This window comes from Mchenga conophoros, linkage group LG17 (genome assembly GCF_057382185.1).
Source record: "Mchenga conophoros isolate Kocher_MC1m ecotype Shallow Benthic linkage group LG17, M_conophoros_male_GT1.1, whole genome shotgun sequence".
Classification (NCBI taxonomy): Eukaryota; Metazoa; Chordata; class Actinopteri; order Cichliformes; family Cichlidae; genus Mchenga; species Mchenga conophoros.
The window spans coordinates 34,875,804-34,901,193 of NC_140542.1; the positions used below are offsets into that span (position 1 = coordinate 34,875,804).

Sequence of the window (25,390 nt, forward strand, 5' to 3'; positions counted from 1 at the left end):
TTTACTTAACTAGTTCAGTAGCAGATTTGAGATTTCATTTCTCTCATTTTTTATGACTATATCAATAGCCGCTCGTTCTTGAAACAAGACGAGACTGAGCGTGTTGTTGTTAAATAACAAACCAAAGAGAATAAATTCCACTCAATCGAAATCTTGTGTGTCAAAGCAGAATGATAACATCACCTTATTCCATTGATTAGAACAGATTTTCTGATTGCACAACCAAACTGCCCATGCGCGAGGCTCAGAAAAGTTCAAACAGCAGATTTTTTTGAGTTGCTTAATCATTCAGTGCATGATTGTACATGCCACCTTAGACCTGTGCACGGGAAAGCCATTATTTTTTTAACTTACATAAGGGAAATTATTTGTATCTAAATCCAGCGCTTTAAAACTGAGGAAAACATTTCAAAGTAACCGGAGAGCAAAGAGACTGTCAACATGTGATGTGCACCCCGAGGTTCCACAGTAAAAGGTGAAATAAGCTCCAGCTCCTCCGTGACACTGAATTAAATATGCAGTTAAGATGGCAGAAGGATGGATAAAAATGGGACTCTGACACAGCAATGTTGAACCAGTGTTATATCATAGGCCACATACACACATGTTATTTGGGCTGGACCAGTTGAAATTCCCCCTTTCCATCAGTGGAAAGACATTTAGCTAAACATTTAATCCCTGAGATGTCTTAGTATAAGAAAAAAAAAGTGTTGAATATGTTAAATTACAGAAAAAGCTCTGGTAGCTATTACTGTACTGTATGCGATTACGGTAGCTATGGAAAAAAAACACAAGCAAACTTAAATTTCTATAGTGGATAAACAGGAACTTTTGTCATTTTATCGGTTACATATCATTTGGGTGTAGTATGAATGGAAAAAGGGGAGGTCTTTATCCAAAGAAAAAGCTGTAAACGTTATGAAAATACAGTTAAAAGTTCAAAAGTACTTGCTTATAATTTCCAAAGCGCTCATTGGGCTAGATTTGAGTCTTTGCCAGGCCAGTTCTGGCCCCCTGGCCTCATCACACCCTTGCTCTAAAGTCTCTCTAAAGAGACATTTCGCACAGGGTTATGTTTTAGTCAAAAGCAAGCTCAGGAACCTTGTTGATACTTTTCAACCACAAAGAGCTTGTAACATGTGGTAAAAAAAATAATTGGACGTTAATGCCTTTTTTTAAACTCAATTTAATGATGACATAAATGAGCTGGGATTATTTTGTAACATGTACCTTTTCCGAAAGTGAAGAAAGACATTATTATTTCATTGACTGCATGATATAAAAATAATATGACTCAATAATAATTACAGCTCATCTTTACTGTCCCTTTTTCCTTTTTACACTTTGATCATACACAGCAGGTCTGAGTGACAGGCAGGGCTATTTAAACAACATCCCCGCTTTCGCTTAGGCTGGTTTGAGTTTCTCCATCGCTAGTGCACTCCGAGCTCTGCTGTAGCCGCTCGAGTTTGCGCGCCCCTCCGAGTGACACCTCCACCCCGGAGACGTTTACATCCAGCAGGTTCTGCAGGTGTTTGATATAGTCAATGGCCGCTCGCAGCGTCTCCACTTTGCTGAGCCGTTTGTCGTCGAACTCGTGAGGCAGGTGCTCCCGGAGGCGCGCGTAACCCTCGTTTACGCAGCGTACTCGGTGCCGTTCCCGTTCGTTCCTTTTCCGGATAAACGCGGGCTCGAAAGAGTAATCGCACACACCGAGGGGTCCGTGAAAGGGGATGTAGGAGAATCGTCTGCAGGGTAATCTCTGTCCGTGCACGGGGTCAAAGTAGGCGTCCAGGTGGCAGGGCAGTCCGAGGCGAAGCGCGTCTTGACGGTGCGCTCCGCTGTTGTCCATGGAGATGCCGTGGAGAGCCAGCGGACGGACGAGTGAAATGTGCTCCATCATCCCCTGACTGTGGTAAGCCATTCTGCTGAAATAACAAGAAAAAATACATTTTTTATCATGAAGTCAGAGGGTATTACATCGATTCAAACCATCCAGCACCAAATGAATCGTTTCAACTCACCTCGTCAGAGCCTCCTCACAACAACCATCACTGGTGTGTGCGCGAGTTTCCTTCTGAATTTTGCAGATGAAACGTGTTATCTTTAAAAAAAAGAAAAGAAAAGAAAACAACAACAAAGTCGGCTGCCCTCGATGTAGTCAGTGACAGCTTGTTTGTTGGGGGTTTTGAGGCTGCTGACATGGGTGGGTGTGATCCTGGGCGGAGATGAATCCATGTAGCTTTTCTCAACAAGATAAAATTGTTTACACAACGTTTTCTTCCTTCCGCTAACAGTGTGAAGCAGTTCTCAGCAGGACAAAAAAAGATTGGAAAATTTTATTGGCTTATAAGTAATTTTCATTGTAAGTTATTCAACAATTAGCCTTATGGATGTTGATTAGGATTTATTTGGTGTATTTTGGGATAAAATATCCCAAAGTCATCTATCTTTGTTTTCTTTTTTCTTTTTCAACAATGATAATAGATGACTTTTGCAAGGGACTGTATGTCCTTGAAATCCTAATCCAACAACAAAATATGAGTTGAAGGTAGCATTTGTACGTAAAACCATCATGAAACATCATAACATGAAGTTATTTGTTCCACATGATAGCATTCAATCTTTCAGTGCCAAAAAATTGAAACTTATCACCAACTGGTAGTAAAAGCACACACACTCCTCAATGTCACAGCAGAGGAGTGTAAGATTAACTTCAAGTTTATCTGACAAATCAGTAAATCAAGAACTAGACTGGAGCAGCAAGAAGAAAAATCACAACCTAAACAAACCCCATAGAATTAGATAATTAAAATATTACCTTTTATAGTATTTTTTATTTAAAAGAATAAGAATATGTCTCTTAGAATAGTGAAGAATCTAAATAAGCTTTTACTAAACAGTAAAAATACAAGAACTTTTCTGTCATTTCATTGTCTACTATTTACCTACTTTAGTGTATGAGTGGCTGTATGTGTGCGTGGGGGGGGCGTTCTTTATTAGCAGGAACAGCTGGAAATCTTATAAAAATGCAATTAAAAGAACAAAACTTTATACCCTCCACCATATCTTCCGTCCAGCGTACCAGACTGGAGTCTTTGCCGGGCCGATTCGGGCCCCGGGCCCTATGTTTGACACCTCCGAACTACAGCCTCTTTGCCGTGTTCGTACTCACCAACATCATTCCCTGGACAGCTAAACAAGCACCAAAGGAAACAAAATAAAGCAAATAAGCGTTTCCTAGTTACATTTTTCACTAAGAAACACCGCACAGATTTATAAAAACATTAAATAGTAAATATTAAAAACTAAAGGTAAATTAGGAGGAGGTTATCCCTCTTACTGACCTGTGATCAGCCGACGCGCCTCCATCCTTCTATGCTACGGCGCATGCGCCGGGAGGCAGTACTGTCATGGCCCAGGTCATGGAGGTATTGTGTTGGTATGTTGTTGTTTTCACGGCTTTTCCTTTTAAAATCCTCAACGTTTCAGCAACAAAGCAACACTTACGGACGTATCGAGTTACACGTGTAATACTGCCCAGCAGAAACCGCTCGAACAAAGCTAACAGTGCGGCCAGTCCGGAGATGTTGGGCTAACTAGCTAGCTAGTTGCAAAGCTTTTTTATTTTCTTTAAAAAAAAAATCTGATAACGTTGACTTTAGTTTTAGCTTCTTTGTCAGTGTCATGCGCTTTAAGTTTATTTCAAGCCTACTGTCTTTAATTCGCAGGGACAGACATGTAGGAGCACCACTCAGATGTACACGGCTACTGCAGGACCTCAGTTGTTAAATTCAGGTAAGTTTGTACTTAATCTGTGTGCACATTGTGTGCTTTCTGTTTATTACTAAACGCTTCCCTTCAGAAAAAAAGACGGTCGCGAGGTTGGTACAATAACCTTCTCACCCCCTCACCCTCCCAAAATGTGCTTACTTGTGTATGTTAGCTAGCTTTCTGGCTAAACGCTCAGGTTGCCTCTGATGTTGACTCTCCAGGATGAATGACATGAACCTCAGTCCTGTGGGCATGGACCAGCTCAGCGTGTCCTCAGTGAGTGCCAGCCACCTGGGTCTGCCCACCTCCCCCACGCACAATCCCATTCCCACTCCAGGTATGGAACACGCTGCTTCCTGCTCTTAATGCTGTAGCTGGGAACACATTAGACCGACCTGGTGATCTGTGATGGTCCACACATTTTGTCCTTTATAAACAAAACATACTCACTCCAGCTATTCTGCTTTTAATTCTGATTTCTGGAAGACCCAATAAGGAGAAAAAGTCACAAAGCATATTGTAATAATTATTTCTTATTGTTAAACAAAGTTATAATTATAAGAAATTTAGTTTGTTTTCTAACTGATACTTGTAAAATACTGACTCGTCATCAGAAGTTACACTTGCACTTAGATTTTTGTTAATGAAGGTATCAAGCTTGAAAGCATCCTGACAATCCTCACATATTTACATATATTTACAATATGGGTTGTGTAGAGGCCTGCTCAGACTCGTGGGGCATACATGACTGTGTCCAGATTTCTGTTGTCAGTGTTAACCCGGTTTCATGTACTAATTAAACAGCTATTGACAGTTATTTTTCACTTTATAGCTGGTGTATAAAATGTTTTTGTTTGCAGATAGATCATATTTTTCATTTGCATATTATTCTTTCTTGTCTCAAGCGTCAGTGTGTATTTACCTGTTCTTTGGTTTGGGAGTTTAGGTATGCCAGTGGCCATCCCCAGTCTGGGTCCTTCCCTTGGTTCTCTCCCTTCAGCCTTGTCTCTGATGCTCCCCATGGGTCCACTGAGTGATAGAGGGGTGATGTGCGGCCTGCCTGAAAGGAATTACTCCTTGCCCCCTCCACCATACCCTCACCTGGAAAGCAGCTACTTCCGACACATACTGCCAGGTGGGTTAAGGTTTCTCAGAACACTCATCTAGAGGCGAGGGCAATGTTTAATTTAAGTTGTATATCCCACACGGTCTCTGTGTTTGGTCTACAGGTATTCTGTCCTACCTGGCAGACCGTCCTCCACCTCAGTATATTCATCCCAGCAGCCTTAACATGGATGGGACCCTGTCTGTGCCCAGTAACAATTCCTCAGGTCTGGATCCCTATAGTGGCCCTGGAGGCCCACTGGAGCAGGGCCTGGTGCCCATGGACTCCAGACAAGTTAGTGGTCAGGCAGACCTTCACCAGACAGGTGCTCATGAGCTGGACTCTACAGGGCTTGCCATGGAGTCACGTGTCAGCAGTCCCATGTCTCCTGAGCGGATGGGGGAGGAATTGGCCTCAATGGATGGAGTCGGAGTAGTGCCGGTGCCTGACACCCAGCAGCAGCTCGGAGGGGGAAGGCAGCCCCAGCCTCACGAGGGCCTGACAGGGGTGGACTCTTCTGGTGGGGTGATGCCCCTGCATGGACCCCCTGTGCTCGAATTGCCAGTGGTAATGGAACAGGATCACATGGGGGGGCGAGTGGGCAACTCGGGGGGAGGGGGAGCAGGGGGACTTGGGGAGCAACTCCACACGAACGGGGAGCTGAACTCAGGCGTAGTAAGTGTGGTACTCACCGGCTCCATGGCCAACCAGAACCAGCTGGAGCCTGTGTCTCTGCATGGACACTCTGGGATGGGGCTGGAGGCCGTTAACGTGTCCCCCATCACTGCTGAGGTTTCTCTGGGGCCGGAAAACAACCTGGTGCTGGTGAACTCGACGCTGCAGCTCGAGGATTCCTCTTCCAACAAGGAGAACATGGTCAATGCTTACAGCATCTGTGAGTTTTTAACTTCAAGTCTCCTATCCAAGTAAAATCGATAGCTTATGGAGAAATCTTTAAAGCTAATGTGCATTTTTGTTTTAGGGTGCACACTGTGTGAGTGCTCATATACCTCAGACTGTCCTGAGCATGGCCCAGTCACTTTCATCCCAGATGCTCCCATCCAAAGCCGGGCTCGCCTCTCTCTCCCGCGTCCGCTGTGCCTGCGTATCTCTGTTGCCGACGAACCGCTCGGTAAGAAAAGAAACTTGATTATTAATGAGGACAGACCTCAGATGTTACTCTAAGCTCATGTTTAAATGTGCATGTGGTTGCACTCATAGGAGTTTTTGCACGGGACGTCATTCCACCAAGGACCTGTTTTGGACCAATGGTTGGCCAGCATTGTAGCAACGTGGACCTCTCTGATTGGCCGGAAAAGGACACACCTCAAATATGGAAGGTTAATCTTGTGGCCCTTTGTTAGGAGTGCAGTTGCCACATTCAATACAAAACCACGATGAAAGCATGGGAACGCATGATAAACAAGTTTTTCTGTCACAGATGTACCACAACAACGTGCTAGAGTTCTGCATCGTGACAACAGATGAGAACGAATGCAATTGGATGATGTTCGTCCGCAAAGCTCGGTGAATGCTCGTGTTTTTATATGCCATTGTTGCCTACATTACCCACAATGCAAATTAAAATTAACACGTTTTTGTTTGTGTGTCCAGGACACATGAAGAGCAGAATCTGGTGGCGTACCCTGCTAACGGTAAACTCTTCTTCTGCACAACCACTGAGATCCACCCGGACCAGGAGCTGCTCTTCTATTACAGCAGAGACTACTGCAGGCTGATGGGTGAGCGGACATGACTAAATATGTCTAACCCTCTGTATAAATTTAAGGAACCCTCATTTAGTACGAGTGTGAGTAAACAGCTGGACCCATTGTCTGACCCTACATTGGTGCAGTGGGTCCTAGGTACCTCCTGGTACACAATAATCATATGGTGAGAGTATGCAGGCAGTTCCTGGAGGATGAAGGAATAGATGCCATTGACTGGCCCACATTCTCAACTCTCTAACTTCCTTTTCTTTGGTTCTCAGGTGTTACACAGGTACCCGAGAGTCAGATCTGCCAGTGTGGCAAAGAGTGCGCCTCCTTCTCTGACCTTAAGTCTCATCTTGGCAGCCATAACAGTAACCACAGCCATACCCAACCTCCACACAGCCACAGCCCATCACAGCAGGACCACAATCAGCAACAGCAACCACCAACTCAGCAGCAACAGCAACAGGAGCAGCAGCCCCAGCAACACTCTCACCAGGAAGACAAGCTGACAAATGAAACCTCTAGCTCCTCCTCTTCCCCGTGGCCCTGTCACAACCCTGCTGCAGGGCAGACAAACACTGACACCGGCGCCAGCAGCGGGGGCGGCAGTGATAGAAACTCTGATAACATTACCTCCAGGGCAAAAGGTCAGGGCCACGTGCGGGAGAAGAAATTCAAATGCAGCATGTGTACTCGGGCGTTCATTACATCCACTAAACTCAAGGTGCACTTCATGGGCCATGTGGGGATGAAACCTCACAAGTGCGAGTACTGTAGCAAAGCCTTCAGCGACCCCAGCAACCTCAGGATGCACCTGAAAATTCACACAGGTAGGTACAGCGTAAATAGTGTAACTTCAGATGCTCGGCACACAGACTGATTAACACATGCACACATGTTTTCGCACTGACAGGTCAGAAGAACTACAGATGCACAGTCTGCGAGAAGTCGTTCACTCAGAAGTCCCACGTGGCGTCGCACATGCTCATCCACACCGGGGCGGAGAAGCTCAAGTGTGACCTCTGCGATCGAGCGTTCATCAGGAAACACGACCTGAAGCAGCACATGTTCTCTCACACACAGTGCGTCACTTCATTGCTTTAAAAGTCAACAGATGGATTGTACTCTCAGAATCCAGAGTGTCTAATAGTTGTTTTTAAATCTCCTTCATTTCTCAATGACAGTGAGCGGCGGATTCAGTGCCCAAAGTGCAACAAACACTTCCTCAAGACCAACCACCTGAAGAAGCACATGAACTCTCACGAGGGCCGCCGAGACTTTGTGTGCGAGAAGTGCAACAAAGCCTTCCTCACCAAATACCACCTCACGCGCCACCTCAAGATCTGCAAAGGGCCCAAGACAGAAAGGGGGTCCCGCAAGGAGCAGGACGCTGACGACGAAGACGAGGAGGAGGAGGAGGAGGACGACGACGACGACGACAGCAGAAGAGGAAGAGAGAGACTGGTTGACTCGGCCAATAGTGAAGACTGCGGTTTAGATGTCGGTGGATATAACTCTGAAAAGTCCCTGTCACCCCCTCACTGACAACACTGTGCCTGTTGAGATGTTTTATTTATTTAAGTTCATAAAACTATCGATGTTTACCTTTCGTTTTTGCCAAATATAACTTTCTGAATATATAATAACATATTTGGCCATCAGTACAATTGAACTGCCACATTTTTGTCTAGTTTCTCACAAGAGCTGCTAAAATAATCTGAGATCTGACTGTATTTTCTTTCCTCTCATGACTCAGGCCTGTGTAATTACTGGTTTTCGGGTTTCATATAAGCTATCATTTATTCATTATTTTTCTCTTAATCTTAATTCTTCAGCTCACTCAGTAATGTGGCTGATAACCTTTTTTTTTGCTACAGAGTAATATGGTAGGCATTTATGGTGCATTATCCCACACTGGGTGTTAAAGTAATGTTGCAGCTTTATACTGTGTAATGCATATTTTAATAAACGAACAACTGTGCTATAGAGCAGACTGATATTTTTTATGTGTCATCTCATTAAGTTGCAAAGAAAATTTGGCAACTTTTTTTCAAAATCCTGCAAATCTGTTAACTCAAGGACATCATCTAGGACTTTCAAATTAACACCATTCGCGCTTTACCGAGAGAGTAAAGGGTAGCACTGCTGATGTCAGCATTTTTTAGTACTGTTAACAAATTGTAGAGCATGTTTTTGTGACGTATGAAGTCGAGCATGCCAGCCAGGAACTAATGGCTTAATTACACTTGAGTGAAACTAGGAATAAAAATCATGAGAACCATCAGTGCTGCCCCTCAGCCTCCTGGTAAATGCACCAGGAAATGATAAATACATTTGAAAGTCTTCTTGAGGATTTCCCCCTTGAGTTATCAGATTTGCAAGATTTTCAGAAAAACGTTACCTTAAGGTCCAGGTCAACAAGATTTTAACACCTCTGAGATTTTTTTTAGGTGATGCACCTATGGTATAGATTTGAAAATCCCTAATTGCATTGTTGGGTGTCCATGCTACCCGTCTGCCCGCCTGCCAACAATTCCTCATCAGCCTTCTACAGCGGAGGGGTAAAAGTCTTGTGACTAGGAAAATCGTAGTGTTTGCTTAGTGATTGCACTTTTTTTTAAATTCTGTAACCGACCACTTTAGATTGTAAGGCAATTGTACAGGTTGCCTGGTGGGACGCAACATGTTTCCAAACTGACTGCAATCACTCGCCAGATAATTTATAAATGCAAACTGATTTTGCACACACTGCAATCACTCTGAGCCAGCTACAGCGATTGAGCCCAACTGAGTGCCTATTTCATTCTGAAGTTAAGCAACCATGTCACTATTAGTAGAGGAATTTCAACATTCATACTCCAATTGGAGAGAAAGTTGGGGTTAGTATCTTGCCCAAGTAAATTTGGCATGCAGACTGGAGCAGCCAGGGATTGAACCATCAACCTTCTAATTTGTAGATGTACTTCCTGAGCTACAGCCATCCCTACTTATTGTAAATTCCAGTAAATGCAGACAGTAATAGATTCTTTTTTTAAATTACAGCTAATAACAATATTTCCATAAAAAGAATGGATTTATTTGCCAGCTTGATTTCATTGAATGCAAGCTGATTGAAACCAGACTTACTGCTCTGAAGAGAACTCACTGTGACCTGGTTCCCATCTTTGAAGTAACCACTTCAAAATACCACCTTAAACCATTTGTCCCCTCAGTGACTTCTCACAGTCCAGGCCCTGAGATGGCAAAGCAGCCCAAAACCATGATGCTCCCTCCACCGTGCTCTACAGTGGGAATGAGGCTTTGCAGCTGATGTCCCGTACCGTGTCCCCTCGAAACAGTGTTGTATATTTTTGTTTCTCCGTTTTTTTAAATTTTGTTTTGTTTTGAACAACTCTTCCAGGATTGTTTCTTGAGCTCTTCTTGTAATCTTTACAGGACACCCTCTAAAGACAGTAGCAGCAACAGTCATTTAGCTATCAGCAGTTTTTCTTAATGTGAATTGATGATCATTCTTTTGTTCACTTTTCCACCAATGTGAATCTCTGTACTTCTCATTAAGTGATCAACTACTGGTTGTAACAGATGGCTGCCCCTCCCTGAGCCTGGTTCAGTTTAAGGTTTCATCCTGTTAAAAGTAAATTTGTCTTCCCGCTGTTGCCAACTGCTAACTTGTTGGGGGTTCGTGTGATTGTTGGGATTGTCTTGCTAATAATATAAATATAAATATAAAACACCTTGAGGCAACTAGTTTTGTGAGTTAGTGCTATATAAATTACATTGAAATGAACGTAATTAAAACTGAGACATGGGCTAGTCTCTCAAATTTGTAAGCCTTTATTATAATGAGATTACTTTGCTTCAAGTGTCTTTTGGAGAAGTACTAAACACTATTGCTCACTTATTGCACTTACTCAGTGCATTCAGTAAAGGAAAAAAAAAATTAATTTGCTCATGTGGTATCAGTTTAGTCATGTTGTGTCCATCCATTTCAGAGAGTATCTCCAAACATGGAGACATTTCATTTCATAAAGAATCAATGCAGTGATCCAGGTGTATCTATTATTCAACTGTACGTCTACATACAACTGAATATATTCACAGGGTCTCTTACAGTTAGAATATGATTTATTCACGTGCCCAGCAAGCACATTTACAGAAACTAGAAGGTGTTACGGTTCAAATGAAGCCTGGGCATCTTTTTCTGGACTTGCAGTTGTTATTTAATATACTTTTACATTTTAATTAGACAAATAGTGCAGGAACAAATTTGTGGGAATACTTGGATGTTGACATAACCCTAAATGTATCATCAGCAGCAGAGAGCATAAAGTGGTCAAAGTTAAATGATAGTCATGAGGAATTAACAAATGCAGCACATTCAACACGTCAGTCAAGTTATTCAAAAACCTTCCAGTCAGGCTGGTTCACTGCATACAAAGCAAAGAAAAAAATAATGTATCATTTACTATCATTTATTAATTTAAATACATATTTACATGCAAATAACTGTATGATATCCAGTTAAATGTAAGTTTGGGGTGTAATACACGTGTAAGCTTATAGTCAGCAGTTCTTCAGTGCATGGAGTTGATTGAGGAGAGCGTGTTTTTCCTGTTCTAACAAGGATATTTGACAGTTCTTGTTCTTCACCTCCTGTTAAAACATGAAAAATGACAATGTTACACAAAGGGACAAATCATAAGAACGCTGATGCAAAACTTATTCACGTAACTTTATTAAAAGCTCTTAAAGAAGATGTTTCAATATTTAATTAAAATATATTTCTTCTACCTCCTTGAGGGTTGTTTCTTTACCTGAGTCAGTACTGAGTTGTGCCACCGGAGGTCACTGTCTGCCACTGCTTCAAGCAGAGAGGGGTTGCTGCTGGTCATGGCGTTAGGCTCACTCATCACAGAGCCCAGAGAACCGTTCACCCGCTGGATACGAGACCCGAGGAGGCAGGAGCGAGCCTGAGGACAGGCACACAGAACTGTTAGTGGGCTTAGAAACACCCGAATGGATGCCAAGCACAAGTCTCATCTTTATGATTGGTGAGGAATGCTCTCACTAACAGATGAAAATGAAATAGATGCTTAAAATGATGTAATTACAGGAAATGTTTGTCGTTTAGGAATGAGGCTGAAGTCTTGCACAATTTTTCAGATATTGACCACTAAACTTGGACGCTGTGCATGCTAAAATTTATGGTAAGGCCCGATGCAACTTCCATCCTTCAGCCTCGACAATAAGGCAGCCAGTTGTGATTGTGTTACAATGACAAGCCTTTTCAAAGTCAGAAGGAAGTTAAGACTGTAATCATTCATCGTTATTAAACATGACAGCCTCATGTCAGTAAAATCAAAGAGGCCCTTCTCTGTACCTCTGCTCCATCTTCATTTCTGGAGACAAACCCACTTCTGCTTTCGACGCTATCCTGCCAAGCCCTGTTCTCCTCCAGCCGCTGGAGATACCAGAGCCGAGCCTTCTCCAGAATCTCCAGACCAGACCACAGAGCGTCCTTCTCCTTCTCCAGATCCTTCAACCGTTTAATCTGAAACACAAAGAAGCAAAATGAAATGGAAAACTTTGTTTGTGCTGAGTTATATGATAGAACCAGTTTTGGTATGTCCCTGTGTACTAGGCTAACATGTTTGACCTTCAGGTTCATGTATAGAAGCATGTAAACCAGAGGCCCCGAGGCACTGTGTACCAGGCAACACTGAGCAGCAGGTGGCCTTTAGCTCTTTAGTCTATGCCCAGCGGGGTTACAGGCTCTTTAAATAGGCTGAAACAAAGACACACAGTGAGAAACATGACATGTGGCGGTGGGGCTTCATGACTTCAGACCATTAGAGTCACTGTAATCTCAACGACAGTGAGGCCGAAAACTCTATTCTCTATTTTAGAGTTAATAGTCTAAATTTATTCTGGCTCGGCTGCTGATCGTTAGTAGATTTACTGCTAACAGAAAACTGGTTACACTGATCCTTCAACAGGAAGCTGTGAAGATCGAGCTTGACATGTGGGAATGTGTCACTGGGATGACTGTAGAGTCACGCTACCCCGAATAAAGCAAAGATAGAAATGACTGAACGCAACCTGACTCAACACACGCACTTTATACATACAACGATGCGCATCACCTTTACGTGACAATTCAACTTGTCTGAAAAACACACAGTGAGTGAGTGTGCTGTTCAAATGGAAAACAAATTTAAAAAGCTAGAAGTATTAATGAGACATGCTCTTAATCTGAATATTGCTAACATGACCTCTTAATCCATGGCTGTCAACCTTATGTTATCAGTTTGCCACATATGATTCAGTTATGATAGTTAACCAAAAATGTACATTGTGAAAACATTCAACTCTGAGAGCCTTGAGAAAAAGAGATCAGATTCAACATTATCTACAAGTTTGTCACATTGAGTCGGCTTACTGTTATCACAAACAAACACTACATTTAAAAAGAAAAGAAAAGAATGGAGAAAGCATATACACCACTGGGCTGGTTAGCTGTTAGTGAGAAAACATGCACATTTGCTCTATAGTTTTCTCTGCTTTCTTGTCTCAAACGTGTTAATGTTTAAAAGAAACAATTAGACTTGCGACTATTTCTATAGGATTGTGCCGTGACCTTAACCCCTAAAATCCACATTTTTCCAGTTAGAAAATGTACAATTCATGAGAAGTAAAAAACGCGGTGAGCGTGATATTTTATGCTAAACATACTGACATTAGCAGAATATAGTTTCCCTACCACAAGAGAACAACTGCAAAATATCATGGCAATTCCACAGGCAGTATCAAAGATGAAAGTAGTCACCGTGACCTCAGCTGCCATATATGGAAGAAAGGGTGGAGCCCTAATTTATCAAGCTAACTCTAGCTAGCTTGGTCAGAAAGCTGCATTCACAAACTGTTTGGGTGCAGGAATACGTTAATTGAGCCAATTAGTGCTGAGACTAACAAGCCAATTATACAGGCAGATGAGTTATTAAAAAGAGAAAACTACCCACACAGGTGCAAACCCTATTTTGTACCAGGCAGTAAATGTGCTTTTTAATCTCTAAACTTCAACCTTTGAATGTATGAGTCTGTGGAGATTAACTTCATTTTGGTGCCAGCCTCAAGTGGCAGCTACAGGAACTGCAGTTTTTGCCACTTTTTCAGCTCTGGAGTTTGCCCCTTGGTAGCTAGCACCTATTAAACTTCTCTCCCATGGATAAAAATATAATGGAAGCACTGTTTAAAATATAGTTTTTGTTCTTCACTTTCTTTTTAATTATCGACTGAATGGTGACTGATATCACTGCACAGATATCAGGCTGATCTTATTTTTGATGCCTGGTGTGATTTTCTGATGGTTGTGGTGTGTTGCAGGGTACACCATCAAGACTATAGCTGTAATAGCTAACTATATACTATTTTAATAGTCAATCAATTGTTTTGTTAATTAGGTCATTTGACATCGGTGGCAGGAGGTTGTTACTTATTATTTGGCTCATAAGCGTAAACCTTTTTTTCTTAAATGTTAATAATGCAATAATAGATTAGTTTAGAAATGCTGTCATAACATATTTTATTCAGCAGAGCAGCTTCAACATTTATCTCAGCACTGTTTGCAGCACGTGCAGCAGAGTAGCATTGCAACTGAACAGAGGGTGGTGCATCATCATTATATGAATCCAAAATGTGTCTTTTCAACTAACAAAGCTGTTCCCCAATGGTGTGTCGAGGCACACTTCTGTGCTGTGTGAGGCAAGTCTAGCTGTGTGCTGGAATTCAATAACAGTCAGAACCTATTACTGCTAGACAAAAAGATATGGATGAATTGTTAATCCACTGTTTCAGTACTTTGGAAGCAGTGTTTACCTGAGGCAAATCATACAAAAAAAAAGCTTTTTGCACAGCTGCCAAAAGTTGGATGTTATTACAGCATGACACATGAAAAACCTGACTGACAGTGAGAGTAGAGAGCCCTGAGCCTGAGCCTGTCAAGTAACTTGAGTAATACTCCACCAAGCAATATAAGGAGGCACTTAGAAACCACAAAATCCTCTTTTGCAAAACTTATCCAGCTTTAAAAATGCTGAATTTTTACCATGCCTTTTTTTTTGAAAGGCATGGTATTCACCAGTTGAGTTTAACACAGAACAGAATAAATGTGATAAAACCTCAGACGGCAGCAAAAATGTGCAGATATCATGTTAGGCATATTATTAAAATTGCCTTTGTCCTACAGTGCAATCAAAGAATGAACTGAGGATATCTCGTGTGACACTGAATTAGCTTTATGCAGACATGAAGACTTAAAATTGGACGTTTTTACCTCTTTGAATTTGCCTAAAAAGTTAAAAAAGTTTTTTTTGTCTGTGAGACTACACTTGTGTTTGCTGTCTGTTCAAAGATTAATGAAAAGAATTGTTTAACAATCTCAGTTCTAATCAACAGATAAGATTTCTGACATTTCTGTCCCTGCACTTTAGTTGTTTGTGTTTCTTGGCACTCGTTCCTTGTAGCTTGTAGCTTGTACCGGTTGAACTTACTAGTGAAATATGCTGCCATTTAGCCTAGATAAACTTGTCTCTTTATAAGAATACTGTAAAATAATGAGTAAATGAGTCAAAATCAACACAGAAATGATGGATGTTACATTCCAGAGAAGTGGGAAAAGTCAGGTTATTGCAGGTTGGCCAAATGTACCAAACTAGTGACACTTCCCCAGAGACAGAAGAGTCCATCAAAAGCATGTTTAGTATACAACAGTTTGATCATTCATACAACTCAAACAGATGATGTATAGACACACAAATACCACCTCTATCCTCACCCATAGGTAGAAGCGAAGTGCGTCCACGCTGCACAGACTGGTCTTAAGCGGGATGATAACCACAGTGTAGGAGCCAGAGCTGGAGGGACGATAGGCCATGGAGAGCTGATCAGTCACTGACAGCTACTGCTACCCCATACAGCTGGGTTGACCACAAACAACAAACCATAGCTTGCCACTGGCTGACTCAGAATAATACCGCGGGGAGAGAATGAGTGTGCATGAGTGAGAGGGAGAGAGAGAGAGAGAGAGAGAGAGAGAGAGAAGGCAGGACTGGAAAAAAAAGCAGCACGATACACAGGCGCAGGCAGCATGGTGCCCCCGGGGCGAGGTGATGAAAAATTCCACATGTCACTGACTGGTTGATCGACAACCAGTGACAAAGAGAGGGAGAACCGGGTTGGAGAGGGGGTGAGACTGGCACTGCCGGATCAAATATGAGAGAAAAGACAACAAAAGGTGAAAAAGCACCCAGCAGGAAAAATGAAAATGAAGCTGCGGATGGGAGATTTGAGGGGAGGATACAGGTGTGGTTACACACTTATCAGCTCCTGATGTGTTTCCATCAGTGTCATAACAGCAGGGGGGGGGGAGCTTGTTTATCCCAAATTTACAGCAGAAGGCCAGAGGAGGAAAACAAGGCTGTGTTTCACAAACACTGGATTTTCCAACAAGATACGAAGAAGTTGTCCCTCAGCTCAAGGAAAATCATGCTAATCTGCAGCTAGGTCCAAAGGAAGGGCACGAAATCACTTTCTTGTTAGTTTCAGGTGAGCTTTCTGTCCCAACATGTTGCCTGGAATGTGACATAACCTGAGGATGAGAGATCAAGCACAGAGGTGTGGAGCACTGAATGCAGCTGCTAAACAAACTTGACTATGGCGAGTATAGTTTGGAGTTTGAGAGCAAGTACAGGAGATAGAGACTTCAGTAGGCTCAGTTTATTGACACTAACAGCATTACTATCAGCGCTCAGCTGTTCAGTTAGTCGATGGCAACACAGAAAATCAGCAACACATGTTATTCATTAGGGCCTCAGGCTAAAGTGGCTGTTATGGATCCAACAGCAGCCCTGTTGGAGAGATTTTAGTGCAACTTGTGAGGGAAAAATATATATATAGAAAATAAAATCCCCTACTGTGCCCCCTCAGATTGGTTCTACAATTAACCTCTACAACAATGTGTTAAATATATGTTATACTAGCGTTTTGCATCAAGCACAAAACTACCATCAATGAACGGACAAAACCAAACTTTGGAGGTACCCCTCCTGTTTTGTGTGAGGGCGTTTTGTGTTCAAAAGAGAGGTCATTCATTAGCTTGTGCAGCTAAGCTATGGACAAAAGTGCTCCCTTTTAAAGTGGACACGAAACACTACATGCATAAAGGCTAATTTACATCATGGATTCCTGCACGTTATACAGCATCCAGAGGATAGTCTGTGTATTCAAACCCACCTCTGGCGCTGGTGCCCTACCCTCAATTTTAAATGCATATAGACACTGAGGGTTTTCGGGAGGAGCCGTGCTGCTCTCTGGCAGGAAGCACCATGCCCTCCTGTGTTTTAAATGCACTTCTTCACTCACCCCCGTTCTGTTAACCATCAGGGCTGGGCAGCTGGGAGGAAGTGCTGGCCGTCGGATTGGGGTCTGGGATGCGGGGCCTCCCTGCTACTGCAGATAAGGAGGCGATCTGCTTTCCTCCACCCCAGAGAGAAGGGTTACATCTCCTGGGTCTGGGTACGGTTTGCCCCTCTGGGGGCAGGGGTACACGGACCTGGGATATAGAGTATGTTTGGGGAGTGTGAATGTGTGTACAGTGTCTATTTATGTTTGTCTCTACGTCGGGTGAGTGCTGAGTATTTGTTCGTGTATATGGGGGTGGGAATGCACGTTTGTGTCTGCGTGCACCTGTTCACCTCCCCTCTCCACACTCTCTGCCAGTGGCTGATGCTCTGAGAGGTCGGTGTGTTGGTGTTTCTTGGTGTTTCTTGGTGTCTGGGGCTGGGCGCTCATGTATGTACTGGCTCACTCCTGATGGCCTCTGGGCCTGAGGCCTGAGAGGGGTCACTGCAACCCTCTGCTCCGTGGCTGCTGGGTGACCTCTCGTTTGGGGCTCTCCTCAGCTCTTCCCAGGAGGGTGGCAGACAACAATTCTGATGGCTAAAGATCCAAACCTCTGTAACAACAGCATGATCCGAACATTTTAGATGGCATAGGCAGCCGTCCTAAATTTTTAACTTCACGAAACCATGACTACAGATGTGTCAGGGTGGCCGAGCGGTCTAAGGCGCTGCGTTCAGGTCGCAGTCTCACCTGGAGGCGTGGGTTCAAATCCCACCTCTGACAGCAAGTAGCTTGTCTGACACTGTTCAAGTAAAGATGCTGGTGTTGTGTCAGGTCTAATTCCGCGTTGGTGAGTTTTGTAATAATTGACTTGTAATAGCTGACATGTACAACAAAGCAAGTCATTAATTTCATGTCACTAATATATTTACTGAAGATATATAACTGTCATGTACACTGTGCTAACTATTTATTAAAGGCACTATCACATACTGGTAGAATCACTTTCTTTTACACAAATCTGCAAATTTGAAATCACTGGAGCAACTTTATTGTCATTCGAGCATTATTGGTAAAATCAGGGCTGACCTTCTTTTTTTATTTACATGATCTTTATACCATTAAAATGCAAGTTAACCACTAAAGCTAATATGATTCATTTTGTTTTCCAGTCAACAGCGCAATCCAATGATTTCCAGCTAATTTTCTAATGGCATTATTTTGGCACTCCCATGGTGTAATGGTTAATGCTTTGGACTTTGAATTCACTTCAAAACACATTGAGATCTGCTTTTATGAGACCAAAGTTCTAAGCACCAACCATAATATCATATCTGTAACCTCTGTAACAGCTGCATGTATTGAGGGCTTAAGATGAAACAGGAAGCTCTGTGGAATTATCTATATCACCAAAAAGCGCTGTGGAAGATATAGATGGTTGAGCAGGTTAAGGCGTAGATTCGACTGCCACTACTGCATTCAGGTGTTTTCAATGCGGGAAACTGACTTGTTCAGATGAACAGGGTACAACTATTCTTAGTGTTACTCTGACAAAATGCATTTGAGATCTAAATTTCTCATAACACAGGTCTCTTAGTTGGGCACTGTTCAACCCTGCATAGTGACTAGTTTTGTAATGATGAACAGCATCTTCATCTTTCATTTGCTACATGCGAGAAACTTGCTGTCAGAAGTGGGATTTGAACCCCCGCCTCCATAGGAGACTGCGACCTGAACGCAGCGCCTTAAACCGCTCTGCCATCATGACACAATAGCCCATGAGATTTGGCAAAATGATAAATACCTGTGCTGGTTCATCTTACTCTGGAAGACCTGACAAAGTCACACCTTTCACAAAGTCACACAATTCAGACAGACATTTGTAAAAAACTGAGAAAAACCTCAGAAGTTAGCCTCCGGTTTACAGTTTTCTTCAGTCTTTGTGGTCTGCCTCATGAATGTAAAATTGCTTGTGTAGCCAAACAGAATTCCTGCAGTTTGATTTCCATCAGTGTCCTGAGTTTGTCATTGTTTATGTGATTATTAAAAATCCATGAATGTTTTATTGTTTATCTGACAGTGCATAAACAAAATGATCACACACACACACGTCCTTCTGCTAATTAAGAAAATCTCATATCAGTAGTTATTTGCTTTGCCATTACTTCCATTATTGATGGACACTACTCTAATGTGATGACGTTAAAAGCTCTGTGAGTGAGGCTGCTTCTTGCCAGGTGTGGTGGTGTGTGCCTGTAATACAAGCTACCAGGAGACTGAGGCTAGAGGATAGTTTGAGCTCAGGACCTCTGAGCTGCAGCAGTATATCAGGCATCCTCGCTCAGCATGGATATGGTGCACCTGTGGGCCCTGGTACCACCAGGTCATCTAAGGAGGCCTGCACCGGCAGACAGAGCAGGTGAAAGTAGGATCAAGCTCATGAATAGATGCTGAAGATCAGCCTGAGCAATGCAGAAGAAGCAAGTCTTTATGCACTACTGATTCACACAATGTTTTGTGCTCTCAGTGCATGAAGCGTTAAAAACCCGCAATTATTCCCAGTGCTATCCATTTAGGATCTGCGTTTCCCATCAGCTTTCTTACAACTTATGTGTGAGAAATAAATCCATGTTTACATGTTTGCAAATTTCTTAAATACTGAATGAAATATATTTTGAAATGCTTCGTCACAGGAGCAGGATTTGAACCCACGCCTCCAAGGGAGAAGGCAACCAGAACACAGAGCTTTTGCTCAGCTACTGAACACTGATTACAAAGATGCTTGAGCACGCTTTTATCTGTCAATATATCATAATATACAATTGAATGATCTCGAATGCATAACCCTAAACTGAATGGAATCTGACTTATGTATTTAAACTTGAGGTCAAATAGCCTTAGAAACAAATAGCAACTCAAACATGCACACACATGCATTCCTGATGAACTATTTCCTGCAAGACCTAAATGCAACGTCTTAGACCGTTCAGTCATCTTGACTCCAGGTGGTGTGCAATTAGTTATGATGGTAAGCCAAGACAAAAATACTATCCACTTATTCCACCTCCTCACTGAAGGCACACCTGAATAAGCACAACACATAGCCGCTGGTAATACAAAAATGCACTGAAAAGAGGAAAAGAAACAACCTTTGTGGTAGTTACGGGTTCAGGGTCTGCCATCACCATCTTTCTTATGAAGCTGCCAACAAGGCTGGGATGCAGGAGCTGGTGTGTCTTCAATGAAGCTGTCCCCACCCAGCAGTGCAGCTTCCAGTAAATTTGTATCATTGTAGTCTGCAACTATAACACACACAAATACACACGGGGCAGAAATATTGATGAATATAAACAAGTATAAAATGTAATATAAAAGAATAGATCACAACACAGAGAGGTGTAAGAAAATTTGCATTTACTTCTGAAGAGGACTCTGGACTCTGTATAAGGTGGCTGGAAGAAGACCTGCACAGTACAAAAATTATAAAATACTGGCGTGTGCTAGTTCTACTTCTCAGCCTCCGAGCAGACACACCTGTGGTATCAGTTTAAAAATCCTATGTTGCCTCATTTTGAAGTTATTGTATTTACAGGATTTTCAGAAAACTTGACTTCTGACGTTGAGATCACTGAGATTTGAAATTTTTAGTAGATATACTTATGATATTAATTTGAAGCTCCTACGTCACCGTGTTGTTGCGTTATCGAGAAACTTAGATGTCAATACCGATCGCCCGACCGCCCACCAGGGTGATGACGATACCCTGTCAGCCTTTAAAATTTGAGGGGTAAAAACAAACAAGCAACACAATTTAAGTCATTAAACTCATTAAAGATGTATGCTACACACCCTGAAACCCCCCCCACACTATCATGACATTCATGTCCGTGATGACTGCATTTGAATTTCTGACCACAAGTGTATGTCTTTGTGCAGTTTTGTTTCTTTCTTTTTGAAATACTTTGGTGAAAAGGACTGTTTGCTATTACGCTGCTGTATAACCTAAACAAACTTGCTGTGGGTGAGGTGTAACAGGGATAACCCCTGAGAGTGATACCATAGTAATATTTTAGCTGGAGTTCTGATGCTAATCAAACAATATCAAATTATTATTAGGATTCTAAGGTCTCACAATCTCTGATAATCGAGGACCAATATTTATAAAAAAAAGAAGCTCAGAAAAAACAAAACACAACAAACCATAAAACCTCTTTTAAGCTGTTACTGTAGGCTGCTGGGAGACTGGCTATCACATTCAGTACATACTGTGTTTTGATTATTCAGTGGGTGCGGTTAAGCCTCTTTTGGCACTGTCCTGACAGGGAGGTCCATCAACACATGTTGATGGACCTCCCTGTCGGTACAGTGCCCACCCATTGGTCCCACCCACTACATTATCACAGCGCTGTACAGTAAAGAGTATCACAGAGTATCATGACCTGGGTCATAATAGATAACACATTGATCTGAGCCATGCCAGCTTAAATGCACTTAAGTTAGGAGTTTGGGTCAAATGCAAAGAAATGCACTGGTATTTAATTTTTGCAATACAGTAGAATAGCAGGACTTGTTCATCTTGTCATGGTCAGGTCACTCACCTGAGACTTCATACCCCTTCAATTGCTCATTAGTGCAATCACATGACAGCAACTCAATTTATTACATGACTTGAACAAACAGAATGGGGATGAAAGGTCACTTAAGTGAGTATTTCAGAAAACTGAAAATACGTTTTTGGTGTCAGAGGTCACAGGAAAACTGCCTGACTGCTTCAAACTGACAGGAAAAAAGTAACTCAAATAAGCATTCCTAACAACAGGTTATGCAGAAGAGCATCTCTGCATCTGTGTGTAGTTTTCTGTGGGCTGCAGCAATAGAAGAGCATACTCCTGTCAGGGTAAAAACAGAAAACTGGGACAAAATTGGACAACAGAAAATTAGAAAAATGCTTTCTAATATTCTCCATTCCGTTTCCCTTTTTCCCCACAGCCTACTTGAAGTGTGATATAGATTATGAACAGTAGAGGGAGCTATAAGTCCAAACTGCCTGCTGAAGAATACAAACTGTTAAAAGCTGACATTTTGTATTATATTCTCATAAGTCTGTGCCGCAGTAACTTCAACAAAACACCAGATGGAGCAACACAATTAAGTGCCAACTGAGAGACTTCCTCAAAAGTATGTCAGCTATTTTCAACCTTTCCTCACCCCCATTTTTTTTAATGGGGATGTTTTCTTTCATGAGGAACAACATGTTCAAAGTATAGCTATGAAAAACCGACTGAACCACTTTTCTTCTCCCAAACGATGCAAATTTAGACAGAAAAGAGGACCAGATAAGGACCCAGAAAAGCAATTTCAAAATATTTATATATAAATATTACATTTATTTATATTCCTTTATATAGAAAAGTTACATTACAGAGGGAGGATTGTGTGTTCCATCATAAGACCTGTGAGTCTTGCCAAAATGAAGCCTAAAGCTTCATGAGCTCATAATATCCTGAGCAATAGATGGCCTGTTTTTTTGTACACAGCATATATGGTCATAAGTAAGACAACATACGATCACAAAGGTTTCCACCGTGGGCTCCCCTGAGGAGTGAATTCACCACATTTATTACATAAACGGTGCAAATTTATTCACACAAGCTGCAACTTTTCTGCCGCTCCTGTTTCCCCCCAGTCATGGTATAATACTTCGCAATATGTGCATACATGTTTGTAGGTTATTCATATTTAGTCTGAAGTTTCTAGCGCACACACAGACAATTTTATACACAAACACACAAACACAACAGTAACTCACTTCCTCTTAAAGTGAATCTTTTTAGTCACTACTACTACTTTGTGGCTGAGAGTGGGCCCCTGGTTGCTTCCTGTCTTGCTCTCTCACATACACACTTTCTCACACACATATTTGCTCCCTCGCTGTCACTCCTGTGTTTCATGAATACTTATAGAACTGTTTGCAACAAAAAAAGAAGAAGAAGAAGCAGCTAACACGGACAGGCCACGGCCCCTCTATATAGCGATGTGAAACAGTCATGAAGAGTCACTGTCAAGCGGAATGGACACATTATTCCTCGCCACAGAAGCTGGACGCTCCCTTCTCCTCTACAGTCCAATATCCAGTGCGGGCCATTCTGGGCTCACTGTTCCAGATCATAGTTTTGTGGAATCTTAAACATATTTCCCCCCCAACCCCCTTCAACACACACACACACTTAAAACCAGTGATGAAAAAAATGACATGTCTTTGCAGTCTCTCAAGGGAGCTCATTACAGACTGGCTCCTCCTTGTCCTAAGAACCAAATATAAGCAATGGATAGGAATGGAACAAACAAGCGGTTTGAGAGGAAACTCAATCCTGAATATGATGTGTTCGTGCCAAAAATAATATTGCGTGATGAGTTGCAGGAAGTGTGCTTATACATGTACAATATATTGGCTGTAATCTGACCTATTAAGGCCTCATGGATGTAGTTTAGGGATAGCGCACCTACAGCCAGCACTTTTTCTTAGACATTGAGCTTCTTTTTTTTTATCAGAGACTAGATAGTGTCATTACCTTTACTCTTGGAACTAGGTGAGTTTATCCAACATTGCTCAGGCCCACGAAACTTTAAATGAAAGTCAAGAATTAAAGCTGTCAAAGATACCAAATGTGTCAAACTACACTTTTTTTTAACAGCACATCTCAAATGTTGTTGCCCAATCGATGTACTTTACACCATAAGCCACATTCCCCCTGATTCTCACACACACACATACACACACTGTAGTTGGCGCCTGAATTGTGCACATACAGTACTTTCTTTATCATAAACACACATTGAGGGTTGTTTATTTCAAGGAGGGTGTTTGAGGCCTTACGGACTTTTCTGTGTCAGAACTTTATGTAGAAAAAGATGCTTTATGGATGTTTAGATCATCACACTGTTTGTTCAGTTTGTTTGCAATATTATCTGCAGTTTGTGCAGTATAATGTAGCAGAGCAGCAAATGGAGAAGTTATTAATGGGTTTGTATAATACTTTGCCAGAAAGGTAAAAAAATAGCACCATCATTTCCCCTTTACAATATTACTCTAAGTATGTATTTACATGTAGACTTACAGGTAAACCTGTGAAAATGCTCACAGTGTATGTCGTCGACCAAATTTCAACGCAGGAACTTAATGCATTTAATGGTTAAGACGGCCAGCTGAAGTTCAAGGAAGTGCAATTAAAGTGACTTTGAATGTAAAATGCTTGTTGGTGCCAGACAATCTGGTCTGATTATTTCAGAAACTGCTGATCTGCTAGGATTTTTCCATACAACTATTTCTCGGGTTTATAAGAGATCTAAAAAGCAACACAAAATATCAAAATATTCAATAACTGCCTGTTTTGTGTGTTAAAATGCCTTGTTAGTGCCAGTGGTCAGTAGATAATAGTTAGACTGGTTCAAGGGACTAGGATAGAGAGATTAACTCGAACATGTGTGCTGTCAGGAAAAACTCAAAGCAAGCTACAGCAGCAGAAGACAAGAGAAACTGAGACTACAACTTTCTTAACCTCACCAGTTGGACAACAGAAGATGGTAAACCCAGCATCTGTTGCAGCACAAATGGAGACGTCAACCTAAATGTGAAAGCATGGATCTGTCCTGCACTGTAGCAAAGAACCTTTGCTACAAAGAATTAAGGTTCTGAAACCAAAAGGAGGTTCCAACCCAGGACTAGTGGTGATTAAGAGATTTATTACACCATAAAAACAAGAAAACACAAGTACTTCAGAAAGCTCTTTAAAAACTTGTTTAAAACTACAAACTGAAAAACTGGACTTTTTTCAGAAATTAATCGGGCATAACATTAAACCTAAACCACATTTGTCTGTTCAGGGAAGTAACAGATTTGGATTCTTATTAAAAAATAAAAATATGCTTTTTTATATTTGTTTTTATTATTTTAGCATTAAAATATTATTTCAAGTCAAACATTTGTGTGACAAACAGTGAGGCGAAGGATTTCAGTGATTGACATACGACCTGGTAGTAAACACATTTGAGGGTACCCAACACAACTTTTGCAAGAAGCCATCCGTCAGCTTCAAAGTCACGAACGATGAGCAAAGTGCTTGCAGTATAGATGCAGCTTTGGACTACAAAACGCCAAGATAAACAGTGTATTACAATATAAAGAGACACAAAGGATGAAAATCATTTTAAAAATCACATTTCCAAGCCTAGAACCACTTTTTAAAATCTCATATTAAGAGATATTGATCAACAAAAGGTGCAACACATCTTATCATTTACTCTATCTAATACAATGTATATGCAGAAAGGTTCATACAGGCTTTAGAGGTTGTTCCTAAGCAACCCAGCTGGCCTGCTTACCATGAATACCCTGTGG

The 25,390-nt window shown here is 41.8% G+C and overlaps 3 protein-coding genes, 1 non-coding gene and 1 pseudogene across 6 annotated transcripts; 3 read left to right on the plus strand and 2 right to left on the minus strand.

Annotated features, from left to right (window-relative positions):
* Positions 1 to 1,128: 1,128 nt before the first annotated feature.
* LOC146555811 (achaete-scute homolog 4-like) lies at positions 1,129 to 4,989 on the minus strand. Of its 2 annotated transcripts, none has more exons than XM_085252456.1 (3): positions 4,697 to 4,989; positions 2,025 to 4,148; positions 1,129 to 1,925 (listed from the first exon to the last, which is right to left on the minus strand). In XM_085252456.1, exon 3 carries the CDS (start codon positions 1,922 to 1,924, stop codon positions 1,385 to 1,387), a length of 540 nt encoding a protein of 179 aa, XP_085108582.1. In that variant the 5' UTR covers position 1,925; positions 2,025 to 4,148; positions 4,697 to 4,989; the 3' UTR covers positions 1,129 to 1,384. The 2 variants fall into 2 exon arrangements, with proteins under 2 accessions (XP_085108582.1, XP_085108581.1); XM_085252455.1 differs by having other exon boundaries at positions 1,129 to 1,928.
* prdm4 (PR domain containing 4) lies at positions 3,358 to 8,580 on the plus strand. Its single transcript, XM_085252454.1, has 12 exons — positions 3,358 to 3,442; positions 3,732 to 3,798; positions 3,996 to 4,111; positions 4,721 to 4,909; positions 5,004 to 5,774; positions 5,862 to 6,011; positions 6,101 to 6,219; positions 6,321 to 6,406; positions 6,494 to 6,621; positions 6,870 to 7,424; positions 7,508 to 7,676; positions 7,779 to 8,580. The coding sequence occupies exons 3-12, from the start codon at positions 3,997 to 3,999 to the stop codon at positions 8,137 to 8,139; spliced, it is 2,643 nt and encodes an 880-aa protein (XP_085108580.1). The 5' UTR covers positions 3,358 to 3,442; positions 3,732 to 3,798; position 3,996; the 3' UTR covers positions 8,140 to 8,580.
* A 1,855-nt stretch (positions 8,581 to 10,435) lies between these two features.
* On the minus strand, positions 10,436 to 15,874 carry LOC146555813 (suppressor APC domain-containing protein 1). 2 transcript variants are annotated; one of them, XM_085251722.1, is made up of 4 exons: positions 15,416 to 15,874; positions 11,975 to 12,145; positions 11,409 to 11,564; positions 10,436 to 11,247 (listed from the first exon to the last, which is right to left on the minus strand). In XM_085251722.1, exons 1-4 carry the CDS (start codon positions 15,524 to 15,526, stop codon positions 11,158 to 11,160), a joined length of 528 nt encoding a protein of 175 aa, XP_085107848.1. In that variant the 5' UTR covers positions 15,527 to 15,874; the 3' UTR covers positions 10,436 to 11,157. The 2 variants fall into 2 exon arrangements, with proteins under 2 accessions (XP_085107848.1, XP_085107849.1); XM_085251723.1 differs by having other exon boundaries at positions 10,439 to 11,247; positions 15,428 to 15,857.
* A 1,818-nt stretch (positions 15,875 to 17,692) lies between these two features.
* Positions 17,693 to 17,775, plus strand: trnal-cag (transfer RNA leucine (anticodon CAG)). The gene has a single exon. It is a non-coding gene; the product is annotated as a tRNA-Leu (tRNA).
* Positions 17,776 to 19,224: 1,449 nt separating this feature from the next.
* LOC146555815 (signal recognition particle RNA) lies at positions 19,225 to 19,483 on the plus strand (annotated as a pseudogene).
* The last annotated feature ends 5,907 nt before the right edge of the window (positions 19,484 to 25,390 follow it).